The sequence below is a fragment of the Tenrec ecaudatus genome, chromosome 2 (assembly GCF_050624435.1).
Source record: "Tenrec ecaudatus isolate mTenEca1 chromosome 2, mTenEca1.hap1, whole genome shotgun sequence".
NCBI classification, from domain to species: Eukaryota; Metazoa; Chordata; class Mammalia; order Afrosoricida; family Tenrecidae; genus Tenrec; species Tenrec ecaudatus.
This window is the reverse complement of record NC_134531.1, coordinates 159,587,795-159,613,750: the sequence shown is the minus strand read 5'-3', so window position 1 is coordinate 159,613,750 and position 25,956 is coordinate 159,587,795. Positions and strand designations below refer to the sequence as shown.

General features: G+C 52.5%; 1 protein-coding gene across 1 annotated transcript; it reads right to left on the bottom strand.

The window, feature by feature from the left end:
* Positions 1-25,919, bottom strand: MYOZ3 (myozenin 3). The gene is made up of 8 exons (XM_075541827.1): positions 25,497-25,919; positions 23,761-24,306; positions 22,255-22,316; positions 14,543-14,697; positions 13,451-13,516; positions 13,225-13,366; positions 12,627-12,789; positions 1-2,901 (listed from the first exon to the last, which is right to left on the bottom strand). The coding sequence occupies exons 2-8, from the start codon at positions 23,907-23,909 to the stop codon at positions 2,733-2,735; spliced, it is 906 nt and encodes a 301-aa protein (XP_075397942.1). The 5' UTR covers positions 23,910-24,306; positions 25,497-25,919; the 3' UTR covers positions 1-2,732.
* Between the last annotated feature and the right edge of the window lie 37 nt (positions 25,920-25,956).

Below are 25,956 nucleotides of genomic sequence, written 5' to 3'. Positions count from 1 at the left end.
TCAAAGCAGTTTGCTCCCTGGTTGCCAATTAGCATGCTTCAGGGGATTTTAGTGTGATTTCTTGCTTTACAGACTTGCCTTCCCAAATGCGTTTTTCTCCTCCTCCTCATACATTTTCAAACTTATTTAGCCTACCTGTTCCTTTTCAGGGAAAAAAAAAATTACACAGTGCCCTGCTGGCAATTAAGAGCCTTTGTACTATGGCCCATAGCCCAGAATAAAGCACAGCATTTGCTTTTGCAACATCCCCTAGATTGATTGTTCCAGGTGCCCTGGTGGCCTAATGGTTACTCATTCAGCTGCTAACTACAAGGTCAACAGTTCAAATCCACCAGTCACTCCATGGGAGGAAGACTAGGCTTTCTACTCCTGTTAAAAGTTGCAGTTTCAGAAGAAACCCACAGGGCCATGTCTGCCCTGTTCTCTAGGGTTGCTATGAGCCGGAACCAACTCAATGTCAGTGAGTGGATTATTCCTGAGCGGGAGGTATTGCCCACTTTGGGAAACTCTGCTCTAGGTCAGGGTTAGTGTCCACACTCTCCCAGGTCCACCAGCTCCCTGCATGCACTCAAAGGACAGATACACACACTGCTTCCAGCCAGTGACTCCACGGACACATCTGGGTAACAGGCGCTACCGTGCTGTTAACACACCCCACCTGGCCAGCACACGCTAAGTGAGGAGGTGGAAATGGCCAATCGTTCAAATAATCCCGCCAGGACCGCTGTTCTCAGTTTGTGGGGAGGGGCCAGACGCAGGAGGGAAGGTGGGTCTGTGTGTGCCCCTGGGGGAACCACGAGCGAGCGCAGATACTGTTTCCCATCGCTTCCTCCTTGATCAGTCATTGCAGTAAGTGGCTTCTCTCCAAAGCAGACAGGCAAGCCCAAGGCAAACCCTCTCTTCCTGGTCTCCAACCCGTTAATGGCTGTTTAACGTCTTTAAACAGAGGTCTCTGAACTGCAGAGATCATATCGATTGCAAACCGCTCTGAAGAGGGAGGGGGTAGGCAGGAGACAGAGGGAGGTCATTCCTGCTGAGTGGGGCCCTGCAACTTGACTTGCTCCCCCTCAATGACATCTTCCCAGAATGCTTCTCTTCTCCGTCGGCATCAGCTTCTAGAACCTCTCCAGCCACGGAGAGCTCACATGATTGAACCTTTCACGTGCGTGTCCGGCTCTGTGCTTAGCAAAGCTCTCTGCGAAGTTGTTATTCTTGCCCTCATCTTACACCTGGCGAATGGAGGCTCCACGGGGTGGGGGGCGGGTGAGAGAAGGAGCCCTCTACGTGCTCTACTTTGCGCCTGTCCTGGACGACACTAATTGGGTGGGATGAGGGCGTGGGGTGGTGGTGGACCCCTCTCTGTGCCCCCATGGCCACCACCTTACTCCCGGCCTCCTTCCCTACAGACTGCCTGGCTTCCAACATCGCTCCTTTCCAATCCGCTTCCCACACCAGCACCCTCGTGAGGCTTGAAAAGGTAGACGTAACCCGTGGTTACCTAGCTTAAAGCTCCCCTCATTTCCGCAGCCATGCCCCTCTGCCATCCTCACATACTCCTTCTACTCCCAAACAGCCCCCACCAAAGACCAACTCCATGTGCCAGTCAGAGCACTCCCCCTGCCAGGAATGCCCTCCAGTCACCTCCCCTCCACGGCCAGCTCAAGTCCCCTGGGGAGCTCCGCTACCTCCCAGCCCTCATCCCGGGTCTGGGGCACCTCTTCTACCACATTGCACATTATTCCTGTTTTAGGGGGCTTCGGGGTCACCTCCTGCTCTATGAAAGTCTTTTCAAATGCCTTCTGCTCCCTAGGCCAGGGCTGGGGCTCTGGGACTGATTGATCCCACACTCTCCCCAGGCCCATGGGGGGATGCGCCCGTGTGGAGAGCGTGACTAGAGGTTTCCCTGTCAAGGGGAAGACATGCCACTGGGAGAGCTCTTCCAGGAGGCCCGCTAACCACCAGACAGATGGGCTATTGAACCCGGCCAGCGCCTCCGTAGGAGGAGAGACCTGGTGATCGGCTCCCCTGAGGATGCCGACAGCCGACAGCATTTGCCCAGGGACAGCGTTCAGAAGGGCAGGGGGGAGGCGTGGGAACCACACACACGGAGGAGGCGGTAGGAGAAGTAAAGCTACGACCACACGGTGAAAAGGACGTGCGTGAGCTGCTGGATGGAAAATGGATTTGCTCCGTAACCCTCCGCCCAGTCCACAGGCGAACGTCCTTTAACAAATGGTTAAAGCCTAGGAAACCCCGGGGGACAGTTCCACTGTGTCACATGGGGCTGCTAAAGTCAAAACAAACTCAGTGGTTCACGTCCACAGCATCAAAGACGACGTGTGACATCCCTGTCGCCCAAGGAGTGTGAGCTGGAGGCCGAGGGCAGTGGGGGGCAGTGTCGAGGCTGGGCGGCGGATCCCGTGGGGGTTTCAGACTCCTAAAGGCACGAATCTCGGGAAAGTTACACTGGAATCGCCTGGCAGAGCTCCCTCCTAATAGTAAAGGCCTGACCAGGAGACTTGGAGGCTGGGGCCGGCCAGAAATGTCACACAACACCCCCAGGGGATTGTGAAGCAGAGTCGCATTGGGGGGCTCGGTGGAACTTGGTGACTTGCCTTTTGCAAAGAGGCTTTGTGTGTGAAGGCCCCTGTAGACGGTGAGATGGTATCCACAAGTCGGGCCTCCAGGGGTTACCCCACCCCCAGATGGGGAAGGTGAAGACTCACACTGGTCTACAGCTCTTCAGACTCGGGGAGGTGGCGGGCCCAGCCCTGGGCCACTTTGTTGAAGCAGGGTCTTCTTCGGAGGAGCTCCAAGCCACTGATGAGCTCCGGGGCGAAGGGAGTGGTGGCCCTGGGAACAGTGTCCCCCACAAGGGGTCCTCCAAATGGCACGGGGGTCCTGGGGAAAGAAGAGCGGGAGAGAGGGTGGGTTGTGCAGGGAGAGCTGCCAGAGCAGTTCACGTGGGTGCTCTTCCTGCGGGCCCCAGGGAGACACGGGGCTGCATGCACTTTGCTCTCTGGCTTCAATCTGGCGATTCTGGTGGAACTGATGACGAACCAACCTTTGCCGTTTCCCTTTGGAAGTTAGCAATTAACCCACCTCTTGTGGAAGGACAGAACTTGCGAGCAACCCCTACAGTCGGGACATGAACATGCCTCTAAGCAAAGGACAGCCTTGAACCAGGCGGCCCAGCGCCAATCTGGCTGCGTAAGCCGCGGCTGCTCCAGAACAGGGGTCACCGGCAAACTCGAGGATGGAAGAGCCGATCCTGCCCTCACAACAATTTAAAATGTATTCGAGAGCCATAGTTGCATTTTTTAAAAAAAAACACCATGAGATCACCTTTCTCTAAATGTTAGCCTTTACGTTTTTCCAGTTTTCCTTTGGAGTCACAGATACGTACAGTTTGCCGACCGAGCCCCAGAAGACCCGCCCCCCTCCTGATTCCACGTGTGATTCTTTCCCGGAAGGCCGCTCTCCTCGCCTGTGAAAACACCTCGTCAGCTGTCGCTCAGGGAGGCAGGACTTCTGGACAGGATCCACTCTGTCTCCTTGAATACCGATAGCCTATCAATAACTCCACTATCCCGTCCGCCTCCGTCTCCTGAATTGGTGGCTCCTGACAAGCTGCCAGAATCACCCCCTTGTGTGAACCATAGGAGTCCCTGTGTGAGCCCCCCTCCCTCTTTTGGGGCCTGGTTGTCCCTTCTGCCCAGCAGGCTTTTAAAATGACCATGGACAGGTTTCTCCCCCTTGGCCCATTCCGTGGGGTTGTCGTGCTGAGAATAAAGATTAGTGGAGCTGGGAAGAAAGCCTGGCTATCTACTTCCAAAAATCAGCCCACGAGAGCCTGTTGGATGGCTGGCACAATTGTGATGCGCTGCAGTGGAGTCACCTTGATTTGAAAGGACCCGATCACGACAAACTTAGTTGCTGGGTGCTGTGGCTTCAGTTCCCACCCACAGCGACCCTGGGAGCGGCAGAAGGAAGCGCCTCCTGCTCCGGGGCCAATCTCACAACTGTTAGGTCAGAGCCGGTTGTCGCAGCCCCCGTGTCAGTCCACCTTGCCGAGGGCCTGCCTCTTTTCGTTGACCCTCACGTGATGATGCAGGATGTCCTTTCCAGGGGTCAGTCTCTCCGGACAGCACCTCCAAAGCACAGGAGACCAAATCTCACCATCCTCGCTTCTAACAGACATTCTAGCTGTCCATTGTCCCCGACAAATCTATCTATCAGTCCTTTCGGAAGTTCTGGGGCATCAATATTCTTGGCCAGCACCATCATTCCAGTGCCTCGGGCCCCATCTGTCCTCCTTATTCAATGTCCAACTTTCACCTGCACGCGAGGCAATTGATAACACCTTGGCTGGGGTCAGGCACCCCTTATTCCTTGCTTTTCAGCACTTTACAGAGGTTGTGTGCTGCAGATTTATGCAATGCCGGTGTTGTTGATACCTTCACGGCTGCTCCCATGAGCATTGTGTCAGGTTGGGTTCTCAAGAGAAACAAAACCGGTCACACACGTGTGTGTGTGTGTGTGTGTTTGGATATGGAAAGAGGTTTCTATCCAGAAATGGCTCTCACAGTTGTAGAATTAGGGAAGTCCAGTCCAGGTCAAGTCAGGCTTCTCATGAATCACGGGGACTGATGAGTGTGATGCAGGATGCTGAAGCAGAAACAGTAGGGGACACAGGCTGGAGCAGACATCTAAAGTCAGCCTAATGGATCCATCAACAGGTGTCCACTGCCGGCTCCTGGGACAGCAACAGGAGACCGAGGGACCAGATGCATGATCCAGCTCCGGCAGGGTTTCACTCTGTTCTGTGTCTCTCTCCGATACAACAAGGCTTGTCACAGCAAGAGGCTGTGACCCAACTGATTAGGTGAGGTCTGCCCCTACCCTTACCCAGGAGTGCCTACTTGACACCACCCCGAACCATCACAAGCATTGGATGTGAATTCAGGCAAGACTAAGTCTTGACATTGTCAACCTTTTCTCCATTTATCATTATTTCCGAATGGTCCAGCTCTGAGGATTTTGGTTGTTGTTTTTATTTGTTTGTTTTTACGTTGAGTTGTAATCTATGCTGAAGGCCCAACCCTTGATCTTCATCAGCAAGTGCTTCAAGTCCCCGATTTCAGCAAGCAAGGTATGTCATTTTGCATGTCGCCGGCTGCTAAGAAGCCTTCCTTCATCTGTTCGCACAACTGCCTCTCGGTCTATGTACAGGTTCCACGTGGGCACAATGCTCACAATGTTCTAGAATTCCCATTCTTCTTAAGGTGATCCATAATGTGTTAGGATCCACACAGTGGAAGGCCTTTGCAGTCAATAAAACACAAGCCAACATCCTTCTGGTCTCTGCTTTCAGCCAGGTTTCCTCTGGCATCAGCAATGATGTCCGTTATTCCGCATCCTCTTCTGAATCCAGCTCCCTGTCAATGTCCATTTGCAAACGCTATTGGATAATATTCAGCATGATTTTACTGCACGTGGTATCAGTGATGTTGTTCTGTGATTTGAGCATTCTGCTGGGTCTCCTTTCTTTGGGATGGGTACAGGTACGGATCTCTTCTGGTCCGTTTGCCAAGTAGCTGCTTCCAAACTTCTTGCCACAGATGAACGAGTGCTTCCAGCGCTTCGTCAGCTGTTGACACATTTCCACTGGTGTCCCACCGATTCTTGGAGCCTTGTTTCTGGCTGATGCCTTCAATGCAGCTTGGACTTCTTCCTTCAGCACGATTGGTTCACCTTCGTATGCTACTTCCTGAAACGGTCTTCTGTGTCTTCTTTTTTTTTCTTCTTTTTTTTAAACAATTTATTAGGGGCTCATACAACTCTCATTACAGTCCATACATATACATACATCAATTGTATAAAGCACATCTGTACATTCTTTGCCCTAAGCATTTTCTTTTTTTCTCCTCTTTTCTTCTTTTACATTTTATTAGGGACTCATACAACTCTTACCACAATCCACACATATACATACATCAATTGTATAAAGCACATCCACACATTCCCTGCCCCAATCATTCTCAAGGCATTTGCTCCCCACTGAAGCCCCTTGCATCAGGTCCTCTTTTTTTCTTCTTCTGTGTATTCTTTCCACCTTCTTTTGATGCATCAGGCACCATTCAATATTTTGCCCAAAGAATCTTTCAATCTTTCAAAGTGTGAGGCTTGAATTGTTTTTCTTGAGCTCTTTCAATTTAAGATATGTGGAGTCTGCTCTTCCTTCTTGGTCTTTTGATTATAGGTCTTTTTATATTTCATTTGAAAGTTTTACTTTTGTCTTCTTGAGCTGCCTCTTGAAATGTTCTGGTCAGGTTTTTGGTCTTCATCATTTCTTCTACTTGCCTTAGTTAGTCTATAATTAAGAGCTCAGTTCAGAGTTTCTCCCGACATCCACTTTGATCTTGCCTTTCTTTTCAGACGCTCCGTTTTCTTCCTAAACGATGTCCTGGATCTCCTCCCCCAGATCATCAGGTCTGTCATTCGTGTCCAAGGCATCAAATCTGTTCTTGAGAGGTTCTACAGGTTCGGCTGGGATAGACTCAAGGCCATACCTTAGCTCTCCTGGACTTGTTTGAATTTCCTTCGGCTTTAACCTGAGCTTACATATGAGCAATTGATGATCTGTTCCACAGGCAGCCTGGCCTGGTTTAACTGCTGATATTGGGCTTGTCTGTGGTCTCTTCCCACAGATGCAGTCAATTTGGTTTCTATGTGTTCAGTCTGGAGACGCCCCTGTGCGGACACCTTCGGTCATGTTGAAATGGGCGTTTGCAATGAAGGAGTTGTTGATCTTGCAAAATTCCATCATTGTCAGAGTAAACCAGCCTCTGACCACCGCAGGGTCTGTAGGCGCAACTGTACGGTTATAATATATAAAGATCATAATAAAATCATAGAGGATAGGAGATATAGGAGAGAGTAAGATAATGGAGTCAGACACATTTTATGGTAGCATGTTCATCCAGGACAGCCATGAGCTCAGCAGCCAGGTCCACACAGAGAAAGGGAGGAGGAGAGAGAGAATGTATTTCTAACTAAGGCTTATATATACTTAGGGGGCATGAAAGCCCCCCTGATTGCAGAGAACCACATATGTAACAGGAGGGGGCTGTCCAGTAGGCATATGAGTGACAGGAAGGGGATGAGCTAGGGGTGTACACGCAATAGGAAGGGGAGGGGCTAGGGATACACATGTGGCAAGATGGGTGGATCCTAGATCCAAGATGGCAGTCTAACCTTGATCCTTCTTGAGCTGGTTTGACTTTGTCTCTGGGCTCTCCTACAGGGAAACAATTACTGTCCTTATCAGAAGGGTGAGAGCCCCACCTCTGGTGGGACAGACAATAGTGTCTGATGGCTCTGGATGGCTGATGCTGTCAGGAAGAAACTTCTAAACAGCTGACCTCCAGTCAAGGTGTGATGTAGCACTGATGAAAAATACAACTTTCCTCTAGTTCCTAAATGCTTCCTCTTCCCCCACTATCATGATCCGAATTCTACCTTGCAAGTCTGGCTAGACCAGAGGATGGACACTGGTACAGATAGGAACTGGAAACACAGGGAATCCAGGGCGGATGATACCTTCAGGACCGTGTGTGAGTGGCGATACTGGGAGGGTAGAGGGAGAGCGGGTTGGAAAGAGGGAACCGACCTCCTCCCTGGGGGACAGACAACAGAAAAGGGGGGTGAAGGGAGACGTCGGACAGGGCAAGATATGACAAAATAATAATTTATAAATTATCAAGGGCTCATGAGGGAGGGGGGATAAGGGAAGGAGGGGGGAAAAAGAGGACCTGATGCCAAGGGCTTAAGTGGAGAGCAAATGCTTTGAAAATAAAGAGGGTAATGAATGTACAGATGTGCTTTACACAATTAATGTATGTATGGATTGTGATAAGAGTTGTATGAGCCCCTAATAAAACGTTTTAAAAAAATAAACAGCTGACCTCCCAAAATGCTAGCAAGCAAGTGACAACCTGGGGGAACCTTTCTGTATCCCTCTTCATTTCTATCACCAAGGCCATGTTTTCCAGCTTTCCTCTTCGTTTCCAACTGTTTGCAATCCAATCACCTATAATTATCATTGCATCTTGATTCCATGGTTGATTAATTTCAAACTGAAGACATTGGTAAAACTCTTCAATTTATGCATCCATCACCAACTTTAGTGGCTGCTGCATACATGGGAATAATCCCTGTACCGACTGGCTTTCCCTGTAGAGGGGAAGCTATAATCCTCTCACAGACAGCATAGTACTTCCAGGCAGATCTGGACATGCCCTTTGTCTGTTAAGGCCACAGCATTCCTCTTGATTGTATCATTCCTGGCATAGGAAGCCATATGATTTTCTGATTAAAAGAAAGGCCAATATCAGTCCATCTCTGCACACTATTGCCTAAATAGCGATCTTCATGTGTTCTATTTAATTTTTGATGACTTCCCATTTTTCTAGATTCATACTTCGTACATGCCAAGTCCCAATTGCTAATAGATGTTTTCAGCTGTTTCCTCTCATTTGGGGTCATGTCCCATCAACAAAGGCTTAACTCCTGCAGCCTCTGCTCCCTGCACATCATTCTGGTTGACTCGACTTTGAGAAGGCGGCTCTTCCTCAGTCTTACTTGGAGTGCCTTCTGACCTGAGGGACTCACCTCTGGCATGGTCTCTGACAATGTCCTACTGCTAGTCAGGAGGTTTTCCGAATGTGACAACGTCCACTGCTCATCACTGGATTTTCAGTGGCGAATTCCCCTGAAGTGGACAGCCTCTCCTTTGTCATCTGAACGTTGTCTTGGCTTCCTGCTGAAACCTCTACACGTTAAGTGATCCTGCTGCCATGTGAAGTACCAGGGGCATAGCTTCCAGCACTTTGGCATCACAGGCAACCTTGGCAGGACTGCTGGGACCTGAAAATGTGCAAACTCGGCACCTCCAGGTACCTAGTTTCTGAGGGCAGGTACACATAGGCACGCGGAGGCTAGTCTGAGCCCTGCGCTGGTGAAGAGCATGTGTCCATCAGCAGAGGAATGGACGGGTGAAGGGAAAAGATGCACATGACAGCATACTGCCCAGCCATTGCAAAATCACAGACTAGACATGTGTATTAAATAGAGTAGCTTTCAATACCATGACATCGATTGAAACAAAGCAGTTCCAGGAATGGAATGCAAAGTATTAAACTTTACCTCCTCCCTATAACCCCCCCCCCTCGCATGACACACTCAGGAAAAGCAAGGTCCCCTATAGATAAGTGTATACAAAAATTTCTGGGATCCATCACGCCTACTCAACTACACTGTAAGTTTTGGGTAGAGAGCTGAGGTTGAAAGTCAATGGGCCTTATCTGTAACTGGTCTATATATATAAGTTTATATATAAGAGGGGGGGAAAAACCTAGCCCCACACGCAGGGGTTGCCTCGTGGCCTGGGGGCAGTGGGAAGAGGAAAGTGTTGGGCCCTGGGACAGAGATGCAAACCTTCAGCCAGGCGCTGGGGTCCAGCCAGAAAGCTTCCTGCCTGGACCACCCCAGCTTTGGCAGCCATGACCAGGCCCCACCAGAGCAGACTGGGCAGTTTCCAAGCCAAGTAGCCCTTAAGTCTAGCCCTTGACTGGGAGCCCAGAGGCTGGAGTCTGAGCCAAGCTGACCACCAACACGGTCCTTCCTCCTCTCTAGCCTCGTGGTCTCTTCTGCCTCTAGAGGGACCTGTGCTCTGGCCCTCCTTCTGCTGCTGGGAATGTGCCTTGAGGGATGAGCTGCCCAGGGCCTGGGCCCCAAGCTGGCCAGCTCAGAAGCTGCCCGTTGCAACTGAGGCCTGCTGAGGGGTTTAAATAGCTGGGCAGGAGGAGTGGAGAGTTCCAGGAGAAGCGAGGAGTCGGTAGTCTGCCATGGCTCCCCTGGCGCCTGTTGGCTCCATTCTTCCCATGAGGCCCTCGCTGGCCATTCAGTTGTGTAAGAACAGTTAGCATTCTGAGCGACTCTTTCTCAGGGCTGACCAGCCCCATTCTTTCAGCCTTTTCTCATGAGGCCTGGTCTCCAGACCTACCCAGGTCCTGCTGTCCAGCCGTCCGTCTGTCAGACAGACATGGTCTCCATGTGTGGTCTCAGCAGGTGCCAGAAGTGCTGGCCTGGGGTCTCCTCTCTGTGGACCACCCTCCTCCTCACTGAATGTGGCCCAAGCCTGAGGATCAGTTCCAGAAATAGCATCAGACCAAGGAAGCCAAGTGCATTTGAAATGTATCCGTCCCACCCCCACCCCACCCAGCCCCTCTAATCCAAGGTCAAGGCCTTACTTCGCTGGGGCCAAGTCCTTCTCTGCACTCCTACAGTTTGTTTTTGGTTCCCCAGCACTCAGGACAGAATCTGAAGTTTACCCCTTTCTAATTGTACCTTGTTGGTGCTTCCATTGTTTCAGCCTGCAAACAATGATCATTTTATCAACTCCCATGGAGTCAGCTCTGACTCTGGGCCCCCGCGTCTTTCAGATAAGAACATTGCTGCAGAGAGAGGACTTTCTAGGCTGTGGTCTTTTGGATGGAGTTCACCAGGGATTTTTTCTTCCTAGCTGTCTCTGGGTGGATTCAAACCAGCAATCTTTCCTCGAGTAGTGGAGTGCTTAGCTATTTGTCACACCCAGACACTTCTAGAAAAATAATCATAGCTACTGTTTATCGAGAACTAAATGCTGCCCGTGGCTCTCCTATCAGAGCATGGGTGTTACAGTAGCTGGGTTTTACAGGTAGGGCAATGGAGATGCAGAGAAGCCCAGTGACTTGTCCAGGATCACTCAGCTGGGCATGGAGTCTGCATTTGTGCCTGCAGGGAGGGTTCATGCTCTCACCCTGGTGGCCAGCCTTCCATTGTCACTTCACTCTGGGGCAGCTGCCCAAGCCCTGCTGGCACACTGGCAGTAGATCAGCAGGAGACTAGATCTGGAGATGTGCTCCCAAACAGATGGCCACCTATCGGGCTATTCTACTCTGTCTTACAGGGTCATGATGAGTTGGATTCAATTCAGGGGCATTCAGTAACAAGTTTCTTCCAAAACAATGATGGTCATGAGGAAAAGTCTGAACTGTCCCAGCGCTGATGAGATTTAGGTGTAACCACCCCAGGAAGGGAACCCTGGTGGTGTAGTGGTTGCAGATTCAACTGCTCACTGCTCTGTGGAAGAAAGAAGAGGCTTTCTACTCCTGTAAAGAGTTACAGTCTTAGAAACTCACAGGGCAGTTCTACCCTGTCCTATAGGGTCACTCTGAGCCCTCACCAACTCAATGGCAGCAAGGAGACTGTGATAGTTAGGTTTATTGTGCCATCCTGGCCAATAGGACCATGTGGGACTAATAAGGTCACAGTTTGATTGGAGAGCAAATTGCTAAATGGCTCATCAAGCCCCAGCTCTCTCTCTTTTGCTCTCTGGTGATTGGACCAGCATACAGCTGCTAGTTCTCTGCCTCAACTCATGAGCTACATTATCTATGGGACTACCAACCCATGGATTGTATCACTAGAGCTTGAGGTTTCTTCGAGACCAGCTTTGCCATGCTGCTGGTGTATTCATTGCTTGAGCTTGGGACTGTTGGATCTTGTTGTCTTTCGGACTGTTGGTGACCTGCCCTGCTGTTTGCTGCCTGTGGCTGGACTGTCTGCATTGCCCCACAGAAGACTCAGCTGTCTGCTTCCTCGACCTTGGAGCCAGTGAAGGATTTCCAGTACATTAACTGTTCCATGGAAGTCCCTGGTTTTGTTTCTCTAGAGAACCCTGTCTAACACTGAGGCCTAAGAAGAACATGCATCAGAGAGGTGGCCCGTGGTGGGTCTGGGGTAGTCCGACACACTCGGCTCCATCCCAGCTCTGCTACTACAGAGCTTGCCTTAGGAATTTAGGCAGGTTGACCTTGCTGAGCCTCAGTCTCCTCAGCTGCAGAAGAGGAGGAAAACACAGCATCTACCTCACTCTACCCCACTACTTTACGAAGCACGATGACCTTCTCCAGGGGCTGGTGTCTCCTGACAACATGCCTGGAGTATATGGGATGAAGGCTTGCCATCCTTGCCTCTGAGGGGCATTCTGGCTGTGCTGTCAGGGCAGGTTTGTTTGTTCTGTTAGTCGTCCGTGGTACTTTCAATATCTTCTCCAGCACCACCATTCAGATGCAGCTGCTCATCTTCAGTCTACCTGGCTCCATGTCCAACCTTCGCATGCATGTGAGGCTACTGACAAGACCCCGGCCTGGGCCAGGCGGGGTGGAGAAAGAGGAAGACTTTCAACCGGATGCGAGGAAGACACGGGCACTGCCCGGGTGGACGCGCGCATGAGGACAGCTGTGAGGACGGCTCAGGACCTGGCAGGGCTTTGTCTGTTTCCACCGGCCTGCTGAGCGGGGACGACTCTACGATGACCCTACCCGGACGGGGCAAGCGCCAACAAGACGTGTGACGCATAGGTCCAGGCTGAGCACCTACTACCTGCCGGGCACTGTGTCCAGCCAGAGCCGAGCTCACGCTGTCTGGTGTCTGAAACACAGCCCGTTGGCAGCGAGGGTGCGGTCCACCCACAGCTACTGCTGTGGCTGGGCTGGCTTTGGGCACACACTGCTTCTTACTTGTTGAAATTCCGGTACTCCGCGGGGCTGGTCGTGGGACTTCGGCCTTCCCCCTGGTAATCCCCGTAGCTGATGAGCTCCTGCCACGGGCAGCGGTAACCTTTCGGGATGGCAGTGTGGTTGAACTTCTCGGGTGGGATGGCCTTCAGGGGCTCCGTGTAGCCTGCGGGTGGGGCAGGGCCCGTTGGAGGCTGGGGAATAGGGGCAACCGCCTGTCCCGGGGCACCTGCCCGCCCCTTTCCCCCTCCACTTTCAGACTTGGTTGCAGCAGGGATAAGAGGAACTTAGGGAAGAGGTGCAGTGTGTGTGTGTGTGCATGTGTGTGTGTGTGTGTGTGTGTGTACACGTGTGCGCATGATGTCACCCACCCTGGCAAAGGGCGCCCTCTTCCATCTCTGGAGCCTGTAGGGCTGCGGCAGAGAAGCCATGAATTCTCGGCCGTGTGACCTTGGGGCGTCACTGCCCCTTTGGGAGCTTCAGTGTTCTGCACAGGAGGGTGGAGCAGATGACCCCTGGGAACCCTTCCTGCCTCACAGTCGAGGGTCCCTATGACCACCACTCCCAAGGCCCGGTCCCAGGACCCTGGGAGACCACTCACCTGGGGCCAGGGCACTGGGAGTGCGGGCACGCTCCGCCGGGGCGGCTGTGGGACAGGCGTCCTCAGGGCCCCCGGGGGCCACCGGGATGGTGTTGGGCTCCGGATGGTAATCCACTTCCTGCCCTTCGGGGCCGTTGACCATCTGGATGGACACAGGCGTGGGTGACAGACAGACAGCAGGGCCGCCTGGCCCCCTCCTCCTCCCCCATCTCGCGGCCCTACCTACCTCGGCTCTGGCAGCCGCAGGCTCTGCGGTTGCGCTCACCTTTCCCTTGGCGCTTCCAGCCAGGAGCTGTGAGAGCAAATTCATTACCGGAAGGCTCAGGGAGCAAGGGCTCAGAATCCTCCCCACCCAAAAAGAGGAGAGTAACCTTAGAAACCACAGAGGGGGGGCTGCGGGGGGCAGAGGCTGAATCTGAGCTGCTTCTATAAACTTGGCTCTGGGCAAGAAGGCCTGGCTTCCTTCTCTAGAGAATGGGGATGGGTGCTCACATGTCCCTCATGGGTTCCACAAATACCAGGGAGATGTGATCGCCATCCCCACTGTACGGGGATATGCACCATGCTAGCCCGCGGGCCGTGACTGCCTCTGTCAGCCTCCAGGTCAGCCCGGGAATGGTGGCCTTGTGGCTTATGCATTGGGCTGTTCACTGCAAGGTTAGCATTTTGAAACTACCAGTTACCTGCTCTGAGAGGAAAAACATGAGACTGTCTCCCGCTACAGGGCTGCAGTCTTAGAAGCCTGCGGGGGCAGTTCTACTCGACCCTTCTAGGGCCACCGCGAGTCAACACTGATTGGCTGGCAAGTCTTCTTGAGGCTCGGGGACTATCAGGCACCTTCAAAGAGTTCTGAGAAATTTGCATCATCTTTTAATTCCATTTTACCCCCTCAGTGGGTCCTGGTCAAAGCTCTCCCCCTGAGTCATTCTTGCCTCTTTCTCTGCCTACAGACTATCCGTTGGCCTTTCCCTTTTGCCCATGGACAGGAAAGAAAAAGGCATCGTGTGTTCCCTGTCTTAGGTTGAGCCCAAGTCTCACCTAAACCCTGCCCGCTATAAATTCAGCCCAAAGCATGAGACGGTTGTTCAGTCTCTGCAGGGGCCAGCGCCCCCTCTCTGTCCGTTCTCCCCCGAGTCCACAGTATGTCTCCTATCTGAGCAAAGATGCCCACAGAGAGCACGCCTCGAGGGCCCACAGCAAGGCTGGGGCTGCATCTGATAAGAACCTCACCGCTGGTCCTCAGCCGAGCTCTGTGGCTTTAGGCTGCCCACTGCTCCTGTCTGGGCATCTTGCCTCGGGAGCACAGGGGTCCACTCACCGCCCGCTGGCTGGCTGCCAGCTCGAAGGTGAACCTCTGCACGCGGCGCTGCCTCTTCAGGAAGAGCAGGGAGCCCCGGTTGTTGCGCAGAGATAGCTCCTCCAACATCAGGTCCTGGGGCACGCTCAGCTTCTTGCCCAGGTTCAGGGAAGGGGCTGCCGGAGAGGCCAGAGTGGGCTCAGTGCTCCAGCCTGGAGACACTTCTGTCCACACACAGCCTCTGAGGCACCTGCCTCACAGCATGGCCCTGTTCCCCAACACTTGCCCACATGGGGTGTCAGCATTGTGGGGGTCCTTTGTCCCCTTGCTGGCGGAAAAAGACACCTCCACATTGAAGAGTTTTGCATGTGTCCCTGCTCGGTGAAGGAGAGCACAGTGGTGCGCGTCCCGTGAAGTTCCGGGGTGACTCTTTGCCCGCCCTAGCGGCGGGTGGGAGGAGAGGGCAGATGCTCAGAAACCAGCACACAGACTCACTGCCATCCAGTCAGTGTTGACTCGTAACGACCCGATAGGACAGAGTAGACCTGCCCCTGTGGGCTTCTGAGATGGAAACTCTTCAGAGAACCTCATCTTTCTCCTATGGGACAGCTAGTGGTTTCAAACTGCTGACCTTGCAGCTAGCAGCCCAATTCGAACCCATCACATGGATAAGGGGAATGAGGGAGGGAGGGAGAGAGAGAGATATCATGAATTGCTGCAATGTCTTTGGTCTGAGTTTCTGGAAGGATGGGGCAGCCACTCACTGTGATAAGAGAGACTGGGGAGGGGCTGGCAGAGAGAGAATGTTTGGAGAAAGATCTGGAGTTCCATTTTAGACATCTGCTCTTTTCATTTTAAAATCACCCTTTATCTTCATTTTAAAATAAACAAAAGACCTGGGGGACGGACGACAGAAAAGGGGGTGAAGGGAGATATCGGTCAGGGAAAGATATGACAAAATAATAATTTATAAATTATCAAGGGCTCATGAGGGAGGGGGAAATGGGGAGGGAGGGGGAAAAAGAGGAGCTGATGCAAAGGGCTTAAGTGGAGAGCAAATGCTTTGAAAATGATGAGGCCAAAGAATGTACAGATGTGCTTTACACAATTGATGTATGTATGGATTGTGATAAGAGTTGTATCAATCCCTAATAAAATGTTTTTTTAAAAAAAGAAAAAGCATAGTTGTACAGTGGAGAAAGAAGAGACGGTTTTTTAAGTACTATTAACGTAATATTTTCTTTTACCCAGAGTACCATTTTTCATACCATCTTATATAGCCTTTCATATCTTTAAAAATTACAAAGCACTTGTATAAGCAGCCTATTGGCTCTGTATATTAGGCTTTGGGCTGTAATTCAAACCCACCAGCTCTCTGCAGGAGACAAGCGAGGCTGTCTGCTCCCTTAAAGCTTCACAGCCTTGGACATGTCATACAGTGTCACCGAGTCAGAACAGACTCAATGGCAGCTGGTTTGGGGTTTTGGAAATCTAGTGTCCAAAATCTATGATCTAGAATCTGCGTCCCAAATCTAGAATCTATGAGTTTCTAGCTGAGATTAAACCGTCGTGGAGATGGTTTGTAACTTGCTCTTCCCACTCTGCCAAGTGAACACGCTTTTGCTTTTTCTCCTGCTCAGTCCATATTCCAATTCCCCTGTTGCCCAAGTCAGGCGCTGTATGCCTGAGAAGCCTGCGGACAGCTACGTGGAGGCTGAGGATGGAGTGGGGAACATGCATCTGGTGTTTATGGGAGAAAGCAGACCTGTAGACAAAACTGTGGGCATCACTGGGGCAGAGGGGCAATTTTAAGGGCCACCTAGTGAGATCATCAAGGGAGGGAGAACAGAGAGAAGAAATCCCAAGACCAGGCCCTGCGACCACCAACATTCAGACCACGCAATCAGGGGGCCACCCAGGATCTGGAAAGGTGCATTCAGTGATGCTGGAAGAAACCAAGAATGTCCAGGACACCAAAGGGGGAAGGTGCCCCTGGAACAGCAGAGTGGGCAGTCTTGCCAAGGGCTGCCGATTGCTGCGGAGGATGACAGTCACACTTCGCAACCGTGGGCCACTGGTAATCTTCACAGGAGCCATTTCTACGGAATGGTTGGCTGTGAACACCTCATTAGAATATGTCTAGAAGAAAGTGAACTGAGGAAGAAGTCTAACCAATCTAGCCCGATCTAGCAGGTGGCATGTTCTACAGGGCAACTGGCCTGACTTCTTCAACAAGTTACTGCAAAGGTGGGTGGGGGGTGGGGGTGGTGTTCGATTAAAGGAGACTTTGGATCTGAATGGAAACCATCCATAAAATGACATTGTATGAGAAATGGGAGGAAATACAATATGGAATTGGTTTTCTGACGGAATTAAATGATGATTGTTCATTTTGTCCAATGGGCTGATGACTTTGTCCATCATGGAAAGACATGTCCTAGATTTTCCCCGCCTAAGATTAAAAAAAAAAAGTCGTAAAATATTGACGGCATGCTTGGGTGCTGCCAGTGGTCCACAAGCTCAGCTGCTCTCTGGTAGGTTGGAGGTCTCAGGCCAGGGACAGGTATCTCGGAAGAGAGGCCTGGTGACCTACTTGTGAGAACCAGCCATTAAAAGCCAAATGGTACCAAGGACTCAAATAGAAAGTAAATGTTTAGAAAATGATGATGGCAGCATATGTACACATACGCTCGATAGAATGGATGGAAGGATAAAATGACTAAAAATAAAAGTGCCATATGGGAGGTGTGATCAGTTCTTTTAAATGGTGAATGCAAACATGAAGATATGATATGTGCAACTCCATGTACTCAAGGATTTTAAAAAGGATCAGAATAAAGTCCAACGTCACACAGTTCTACTCTAACAGGTGCGGAGCCTCCACCAATCTGAATGGACGCCGCCCCAACGGGTCAAAACAAATACAGATGGACTTCAGAAAGGATTTGGCATTCCATGCATTTTAAGTCTACGGTTCAGTGACATTGTTTGTCTTCACAGTGTTGTGTAATCATTGCCACTCTATCTGCCCCAAACCTTGACAGCCCCCCAAAACAGGAAGTCTGCATCCAATAAGCAAGAACACCCCGTTGTTCCCTCCTCCCAACTGTTGGACCCCCTCATCGACTCCAGTCCCTGTGCATTGCCTGTGCTGGATATTTCAGATAAGGGGGGGTGGGGAGAATCATCCGATACGTGTCCTTCTGCCTCTTAGTTCTTTCTTTTACCATGCGCTCCTCTGGTTTTACATACTTTCAGAAATATCTTTGGAATGTGCTCCAGAGCAACCCCAGGACAAGCGGGGGCAGACTGGGGGCCTGTACTTCTACTTTTGTATTTGTTTGGAAATGGTCCTGGTAAAAGGTTAAAAAAAGAGAGAGAGGATGGAAACGAACATAGACACGCAGAGAGGACCTGTGCTCTGAGGGTCATGGCCGGAGGCCCCTGTGGAGTCAAGAGGACTTTGTTTGGTTTGGTTTCCGGGGGGATGACAGCATGTTGGTAAGTTGGTGGCAGGGAAGGCTTGCTGAAGGGCTATCCTTGAGCAGGAGAGAGGGGACGGGAGGGCCAGGTTTCAGATAGAAGGTGGGCTGCAGACACGGGCGAAGCAGAGGGCACAGACACAGGTGCAAGCTTGAGGGCAGATGCGGTGCAGGAAGCTTGCAGCAGCCATCTCCTGAGATTTTCGTCTTTCTCGGGGGCAATGAGAAGCAAGGTCCTTAGCTGAGAATGAAGGCTGGGAGGGAGCGGGTATTGGGGTTTGGGGAGAGAGGGGGAGGGCTGACAAAGTCCTCTGGGGGAGCAGTATGGGGAGCAAGTGGCAAGGAGGCGGGGCAGCACTGAGGGCTCACTCGGGAGCTGGGGTCAATTACATATAATGCAACACCAAACAGCCTTTTAGAAAAGAGGCAGGTGGTTTCCAGTCTTCCAACACGTAAGCATAGCGCATTACATGCTAGTCACAGAAGGGAATTCACTGTGGGTTAAGTAAGAGGAAAATTCTAAGTTCCTGAAGAATATGTATTCTAAGACCCCATTTAGATACTTAAGAAACAACGATTTGTTTGTGGATGCACTGAAAAATCTGCAAGGAGACACCCCAACAATTAGCAGTGACTACACATTCCCTGAGTGCTGCGGACAGTTCATCGACTGAGCTAAAGGTTGGTACCGCGGAAGGAAGGCCTGGCCACCTGCTTTACCAAAGATCGTCGTCAGGAAACCCTGTGAAGCAGTTCCATTCTGTAACTCCGGGGACCGCCGTGGATATTGGAATGGACTCCACAGCAATGGTCTAGCTCCGGGAAGAAGAAGGGCCGGAAATGCCCCCCTCCCACTTCTTTCTCTAACTTAAAAAGATGAAAGACTATTTATACCTAAATGCACTATAAAAGGCCCACTTGAATCACATTCTTAAATCCTATCCAGATGAACTGAGCAACGGATAAAACATGTTTGAATAAGCAATTCCTCTTCTAGGGGTTCATTCTTGGTGAAATAAACATTCCAAAATGTATTTGAAAGTGAAATAAACACGTCCAAATATATAAACGATGTGTATATATCAGTAAGTAGATAGACGTACACATTAAACCCGCTGTCACAAACATCCATGTGTATGCAGAAGACATAAGTTCATGGATGTTTACGGCAGCGGGTTTAGAGGAAGTTGTGGGTCTAACTCATAGTGGATGCTGCTGCCCAGGTGTCTTGGAGCCATGGCTAACAGTTCACAGCAACCTTCTGCAGAGGCTCGCCCAGGAGGAAGGAAGCTTGCCTGGCCCCTTTGCCTCAGGTGGGATGAATTCTTGGGCACAATTTATGCTCCAGGGTCTCCCCTGAGGTCAGACTGGACCTGGACCACATCCTCGCTTAAGCAATATCCCCGCCCATCCTGCTCCTGCACTGCCCTGCTCCTGGGAGCATGTCCTCAACAAGTCACACGACCGGCTCCACAGAGCAACAGAGCATCCCAACCCAGGCAAGCCTCCGCTCCTTGACCACCATTAGGCCGAGTAAGCGTACTATGCTGTGTCCCAGCCACAGCCCGGTGGGGGGGCGGGGAGGGGAGGCCGCGAGAGCAGGCGTCAGAGGGGGGAAAGAATTTGATGGTCCTCTGCCAGAAGAAAACCAACAAGACTCGTGTGACACGAAGGCTGCGGGGAAGACTGCAGCTTGGAGACTCTGTGGAACAGAGCCGAGGCTATGGTGTCTCCTTGGCCCGAGTCCATGAGACTGTGGGACAGAGCCACAGGCTGGCTTCTTGGCCCAAGGAAGCTAAGGCCAGGGGACCACGTGGCCAAGAGGCTGAGAACCAGAGAGCGGCTTGGTTGCTGGTCCAGGAGAGGTGTTGCTGTGGACCAGTGACCGTCGCCTTACTGCTGACTGCTCCTGACTTGTGGAAGCCTGTCACCTTCCATAATGGACTCACTTGTGGTGAGGATTGTCTGTGAGTTCCCCGTGCCCATTGCAGCAGTTTGTTGGACGCGGCGCAGACGGAGAGTGCTGTGGGCGGGACAGTTAGTGTCAGAGGAAGTAAGGAAGGGTGTGGGGTGGAGGCACTTGTGATCCCTGCCCCCTGGCACCAGGGAAGCGAGAGGAGGTCTGCGCTGCCCTCCTCCATTGCTGCTTATTGCAGAGGGCAGGAGGGCTGGAGTAACATCTCACCTCAGCCACCAGCCCCCCAGCCCCTGAGAGCTTCCATGGCAACTAGAACACTGTTGAACTGACAGGGCTGCGGTCAGATGTCACCAGGCCTAAGAGGTCTGAGCATGTATCTGGCAACGACGCACCCAAGCTGCTCTTGTTTCAATACCTCACAAAACACGATGGCTGTGGTTTGGTGGTGAGACCATGACATTGCTCTCGCTCTCTGTGCATTCTACTTTAATTGCAGAATTGTCTTTAGTGAGCACTCTACCAGTGATGAACAAGTGATACACTTCAAGTGAGGTGTACCTGATGCATGCCAATATTCAGGGACAACTAGTTTAGGTGTTTGGTTCCCGTCAATATTTTAGGTTCCGGAATTATATGGAACCCTGGTGGTGCGATGGTTAAAGCACGCAGCTTCTAACTGTGAGGTCCGTGATTCGAACCTACTGGCAGCTCCTTGGGAGAAAGGCGAGGCTGTCTGCATCTGTAAAGATTTGCCACCTTGTCAACCCCACGGGGCAGTTCTCCTCAGTCCTGCAGGGTCCCTATATGCCGTGATTGAGTGGATGGCAGTGGGGTTCGTTTGGCTTTTGTTATCAATCATTTAGAAAATTGAGAACAGTGGTTGGAGCCTACCTCTTCCAGCTGAGTACCTCACCGAGAACCCCGGCGCCCACCAGAGCAGGCAAGGGAGAAAACACAAAAGAAGTTAAAACAATGCTGTACAATGTCTTAGCTATATCTTAGGGCTCTGGGGGAATCCAAACACAGGTGTCTCAGTGCTGGGCTCACCGTCCACCTGCATGAGAACCATCTGGGCAGATGTGGGAGCCCTGTTCCAGGCCACTGAATCAGGCTCCCTGGGGGTGAGTGCCGGGAACCTGTGTCCTTAGACAATGTTACTCGGTCACTGTGCTGCATAGTAAAGTTCGAGAACACTGACTGGGTTGAATTCATTTTTCTTTTAAGTTGGGATTTAATACATATAACGTGCCATTCCCTATTTCAATCACATCAAATAAAATCATACACTTCCTACCAGAATCCGTTTTCAACCATTCTTTTCCTACACCACCACTGTGCTCTCCCCGCAAGCCCTTATCCTACTAGGGCTTATCCCTGTAGGGCCACCCATGCTGCCTCCCACACACGGAAAAGCGGAAAAGCACCTAACACACCTTCAAGAGGGCGACCTCCATGGACATAACACCTCTGAATCAATTTTTTAAATACTTGAAATGCCCAAATGAACAAATTGTGAAATTAAGGAAGAGGCCTTGTGACTCTGATATACACAAATTTTAAGAAGCTTTGCTCAGTAAAAGAGCAGGCTTTTAGGTGAAATTATTGGAGTTGAGTTTGGGCAGCCTGCTCTGCCCGCTCCCCCAGCCTTGTCTCTAGCCCGAGACGGGGCTGCCCGTAGCCTTCCTTCAGGTCTTGGGACAAGGCTGGCTATGAGGAAAGAAGTATAAAGACCCCAACCCGTTGCTGTTGGCTCAGTTCCAACAGAGGCCCTGTGTGTTACACAGCAGAACTGCTCCGCCGGGTCTCGTGGACGGGAATCTTTATGGAAGCGGATCACCTGGGCTTCCTTCCACGGCGTTGGGGGGTGGGTTCGAACCTCCAGCCTTTAGGTTAGCAATAGAGCACAAACAGAGTATGCCACAGGGAGGACTAGTAATGAGAGCCCTTGGAGCTCAGTCTGGCACTGAGGTCAGGAATTGGCCATGGCCGTGGGGCCAGGGCCAGGGCCAGTGCTCTCTCTGGAGCACTAACTAATTCTAACTCCTGGGTCCTGGCCTCTCTCGATACCTCAGGTGCTCCCTGGGACCGACCTACCCCTCGCTCAGCTCTGCCGGAGATGGGACACAGAGAAAGGAGTCCTGCTGGCGCAGTAGGTTAAGTGCACAGCAAGACCAGCGTCACAAACCCACCAGCCTCTCCAGGGGAGAAAGATACAGATCCACACCTCAGAAACCTTGCGTGAGGAGCTGTGAGTCAAACTGCAGTTGATGGCAGTGGGTTTGGGAAGCCACCAGGGAGGGAGGCTCTAAGGAAGCTCAGCCTGGGCCACTTACCTGGTCCATCCAGGTCGTCCCTGGCACCCATCGTGGGATCCTTCTGCTCCTGGGGGATCAGCCTGTGGAGAAGAAACTCGAGCACCTGAGCCAGGCTGCAGCCATCCCCTCCTCCTCTCCCTCCTGGGCCTCCTGCAGGGCCCACAGAGGAGGTCCTCTTTGTTCAGGAGGAGGCTGAGGTCCAGGAAGGGTACACAGGCCTCTCCCCTGTTTCCAGGGGAGCATTTCTTCCCAGGGGTCCTTCTCTTGGTCAGGAGAGCTGGGGAAGGAGGTGTTGGGCGGGAGGAGAGGGCTAGGGTCAGCTGTAGACCTAGCCAATCTCTGACCACAGGATGAAGCAGGTGGGCGTTTGGGCTCCGGGAGTGATGTAGTTGGGATGCTCCCTGGGGTCCCCGCATTCAGCCACAAGGAGACGCAAGGGTATAGGCAGCTCACTAAAGCCTTGGGACCCTTGCTCCACTTCCCAGTCTGCCACGTCCCTGGGCCGGCCCCCTTGGTACCCTCCTCTCCCTCACCGCTTGTCCCTTCTCCATCCCTCCACTTGCATCTCCTGGCTCTTTCTGGGCATTTATAGATTTATAAATCAGGTGAGGTGCAGAAACCCACGAGGCCTAAATCCAGCTTCCCTAACTTGCCCCCCAGAGCGAAGGCCGAGAGGACGTGAGCTCCCCAAATCGCCGCCCACTCCTGTGCCTGGTGCTCTGCTTCCAGGCATTTCTGAGCCGTGGTGGCGACCTGTTGGCCTGTGATCTTCAAGGTCAGTGGCTGGAAACCGTTCCCTGTTCTGCAAGAGAAAGATGGAGCTCTCTAGCCTGTAAACAGATCCAGGCTTGGAAACACAGGGGGAAGTTCTACCCCGTGCCATAGGGCGGCTGGGAGTCGGTAGTCACTTGATGGGAGTGAGTATGGTTTTGGGTTTTCACTTATAAAAGCCGCCTGGTTTTCCGTCTGAACCCCTCCACCGCAGGCCCCGTCCCTGGCTTGGGGCCCCTGACTGCCTCAGCATGTTGCTTTCCTGCTCTGTGCCTTGGCGTCCGGTCTGTCACCCAGCAGGGTGGACTGGACCATGGAGGAACCTACGGACCCCTAAGCTGGATGCAGACAGCCTACAGCAAAGATGTGTGCCAGCGTGGATTTGGGGTGAGGGTCATGAGGGATCGAGACTGCCCCCACTGTGACCACAAAGGGTCCCCTGTGCACAGATACTTCCTGACATACACTCCTGACAGAAATCCACAGGCTCCAGGAGGAGTGACAGGGAAGCTACTCCCCAGCCTTGCCTAAAAATGTTGACACCCCTAGCAGAGCTGTTACCTGCCCCACCTTTAATCCTGGGCACCCCTCCATCTTCCAGACCAGCCTACATCTTATAACCCCTCTCCTCCTATCCCAATGTGCAGGCTTCCTGTTGTCCACATGCCTCTGACCCTCTGCCTGCAGGAGAGGGGCCTAGGAATTCAGCCACCTACCCCTGCCCATTCCCCAGCTCCCCTGGTATCCCCGTACCTGAGAGTGGGCAAGTAGGGGGTCAGGTTCGCGGTCAATCCCTCTGTCTCGAGCTTAGAGTGCGGGGTCAGCAGTGGGTGGTCATCGAACAGTGTGTGCCCTGTAGGCAGCTCGGGCTCAGCTGACGAGACTTGTCCCTGCCCTGTCATGGGTCACAGCCTTATTTCGGGCTGCAACAGGAGCCGGGGCCAGATGCTAAAAGCACTAGGCCCTAGGGAAGACAGGTGCCCCGGCAGCGGTCCTTTGCAGACGGAAGGGCTTTCGTACGTGTGTTCACACACGCACTAACACACTTACGGGCACACCCCCAGTCACTTGGAAGTGCTAAGAGCCTGTTAATTGCCAGTCATTCAGCTTAACTGTTGTAACCTCAGTGCCTAGAACATACCAGGAGTGATCTCCGTAGATATCCGTTGAATGAACGAATGAAAGGTTCCTAATATCTTTGCTTGACTTATTCTGTCCTTCTTCTGTGCCCCGCTTCCTTCTTCCCCTCTGGTTCCCGTGCTTCCAGCACCTTCTCCATTCCTGAGCCTTTCTCTGTGGCTGAGACAAACAAGGCAGAGCATCCTCAAGAAGCCCAGCCAGGCCCAGGAATCACACTGTAAACAAGCGGTGAGAGGCATGATAGGAAGGTGTCACTTGCTCAGCTCAGCCTGAGCTAAGAGGAGAGTGGGTGGGGCCAGCGGGGGCAGACTTTCCAAAAGAAGAGAACTTTGGGTCTGGTCTTAGAGGATGACTGGGCACAGGAGGAGAAAGATATTGCAAAGAAGGACATGTCTTGTCTAAAGATGTTGGACTCAAGAAGCAAACGCCCTGCCAAGCAGGCGATGCTGACTCTTAGCACCCGAGAGGGCAGGCTAGAGCTGCCGGGTGGGGCCCTGCCGCTCTTCACGGGAGTAGGAGGCCTTACGGCTCTGCAGCAGCCATGGAGCCACAGTGTGGCGAGTGCAGAGGGAGGCCAGGCATCTGGGCAGCGACCAGGTTATCCAATGAGGTGCTTTGGAAGCATGGTGTAAAGGAGTGGAGTGGCCAGGTCCGCAGTGTCCAGGATAGCTGAGTGCCAGTGTCAAAGGATGGCAGGCAGCCTGGTAAGGAAGGTGCCCTGTGGGAGCAGTGGTCACATGCAAGCCCAAAGGGCTGCTGGTTCAAAGCCACTTGGCATGTCTGCAGAAGAAATCCCTGGCGAGCTGTCCCTGGGGGTGCAGGGGACAGTGCTCCTTTGCCAGATGGGATCACCATGGCTCCTCAAGGGAGAGGTGTGGCTGAGCTCACTAGGGCCATGGCCGAGGGGGTGGAGGGGCAAGGGTTCGTGGGCTCTCTGGAAAGCTACTGGGCCTTGGTGAGCTTGACCTGAGAGGGGAGAAAGGAAGGCGCTCTTGGCAGTGGGTGACCGAGGAAGGGAAGGAGGGGAGGAGCTGCTTGGGGCCGGGAGAGTCCCAGAGTTCAGTGTGGGCTGGGAATGGGCACAGGCTAACCAGCAGGCAGTAGGGTACCACAGTCGGGGGTGGGATTCCCGGTGAAGAGAAAGGTTGGTCCCAGGGAAGGGTGTAGTCAGCAAGGGCACCCTGGGCCTGGGGAGAGAAGAGCTCCTATTGGCGTGTGGGTGTATCTCGGACACCCTTTCGGGCGGAAGGCTTGCCTCTGCTGCTGTGGCCTGGCCCTCAGGGTTCTGCTGGGCCTGGGCTTCTAGAGAGGCAGGGTGAGGGACAGTCCCAGGGAAGGCTGGGCCTTACCTGAGAGTGGGATCCTGGGGGACAGGAGCAGGTGTGGTGGTCTGGGTCCTAGCTCAGGAGGGCTGCCCTGGCTTGGACGTGACCTCTCGTAATGGCTTCCTCAGGCTGCCCACAGCACCATCCTGCCCTGAAGAAGCAGCCCAGAGCCCTGGGTCCAGCTCCAGCTCCGCCTCCCTGCTCCAGTGACCAGCCCTGTGCTCAAGGCCTGGACAGCACTGCCCCGAGATACCACCTCACCCAACTCCCTCATGGCACTCATAGGGAAGCTGGAGGGGGAGAGGGGAGGCGGGGCCTTACCCAGGGACATCCCCTTGGTCAACCACAGGGCCAAGACTTGAACCTGTGACCTCTCTTATGCTCTTCCATTCATTCCTACCCCTCCACCTCAAGTTGCCATCCCATGGGTCTTAAACATGGTCATCCACTCAGAGCCCCCCTGCACTCTGGTATGGATGGGAGT

What these genes read in the sequence shown, in the direction of transcription:
- MYOZ3 (XM_075541827.1), bottom strand. Translation starts at nt 23,909, where the DNA reads ATGACAGGGCAGGGACAAGTCTCGTCAGCTGAGCCCGAGCTGCCTACA. An exon ending in CCCTACTTGCCCACTCTCAG is followed by an intron (nt 22,317 to 23,760) that starts GTACGGGGATAC and finishes TCTTCTCCACAG; the next exon opens with GCTGATCCCCCAGGAGCAGA. An exon ending in GGACGACCTGGATGGACCAG is followed by an intron (nt 14,698 to 22,254) that starts GTAAGTGGCCCA and finishes CCTCTCCGGCAG; the next exon opens with CCCCTTCCCTGAACCTGGGC.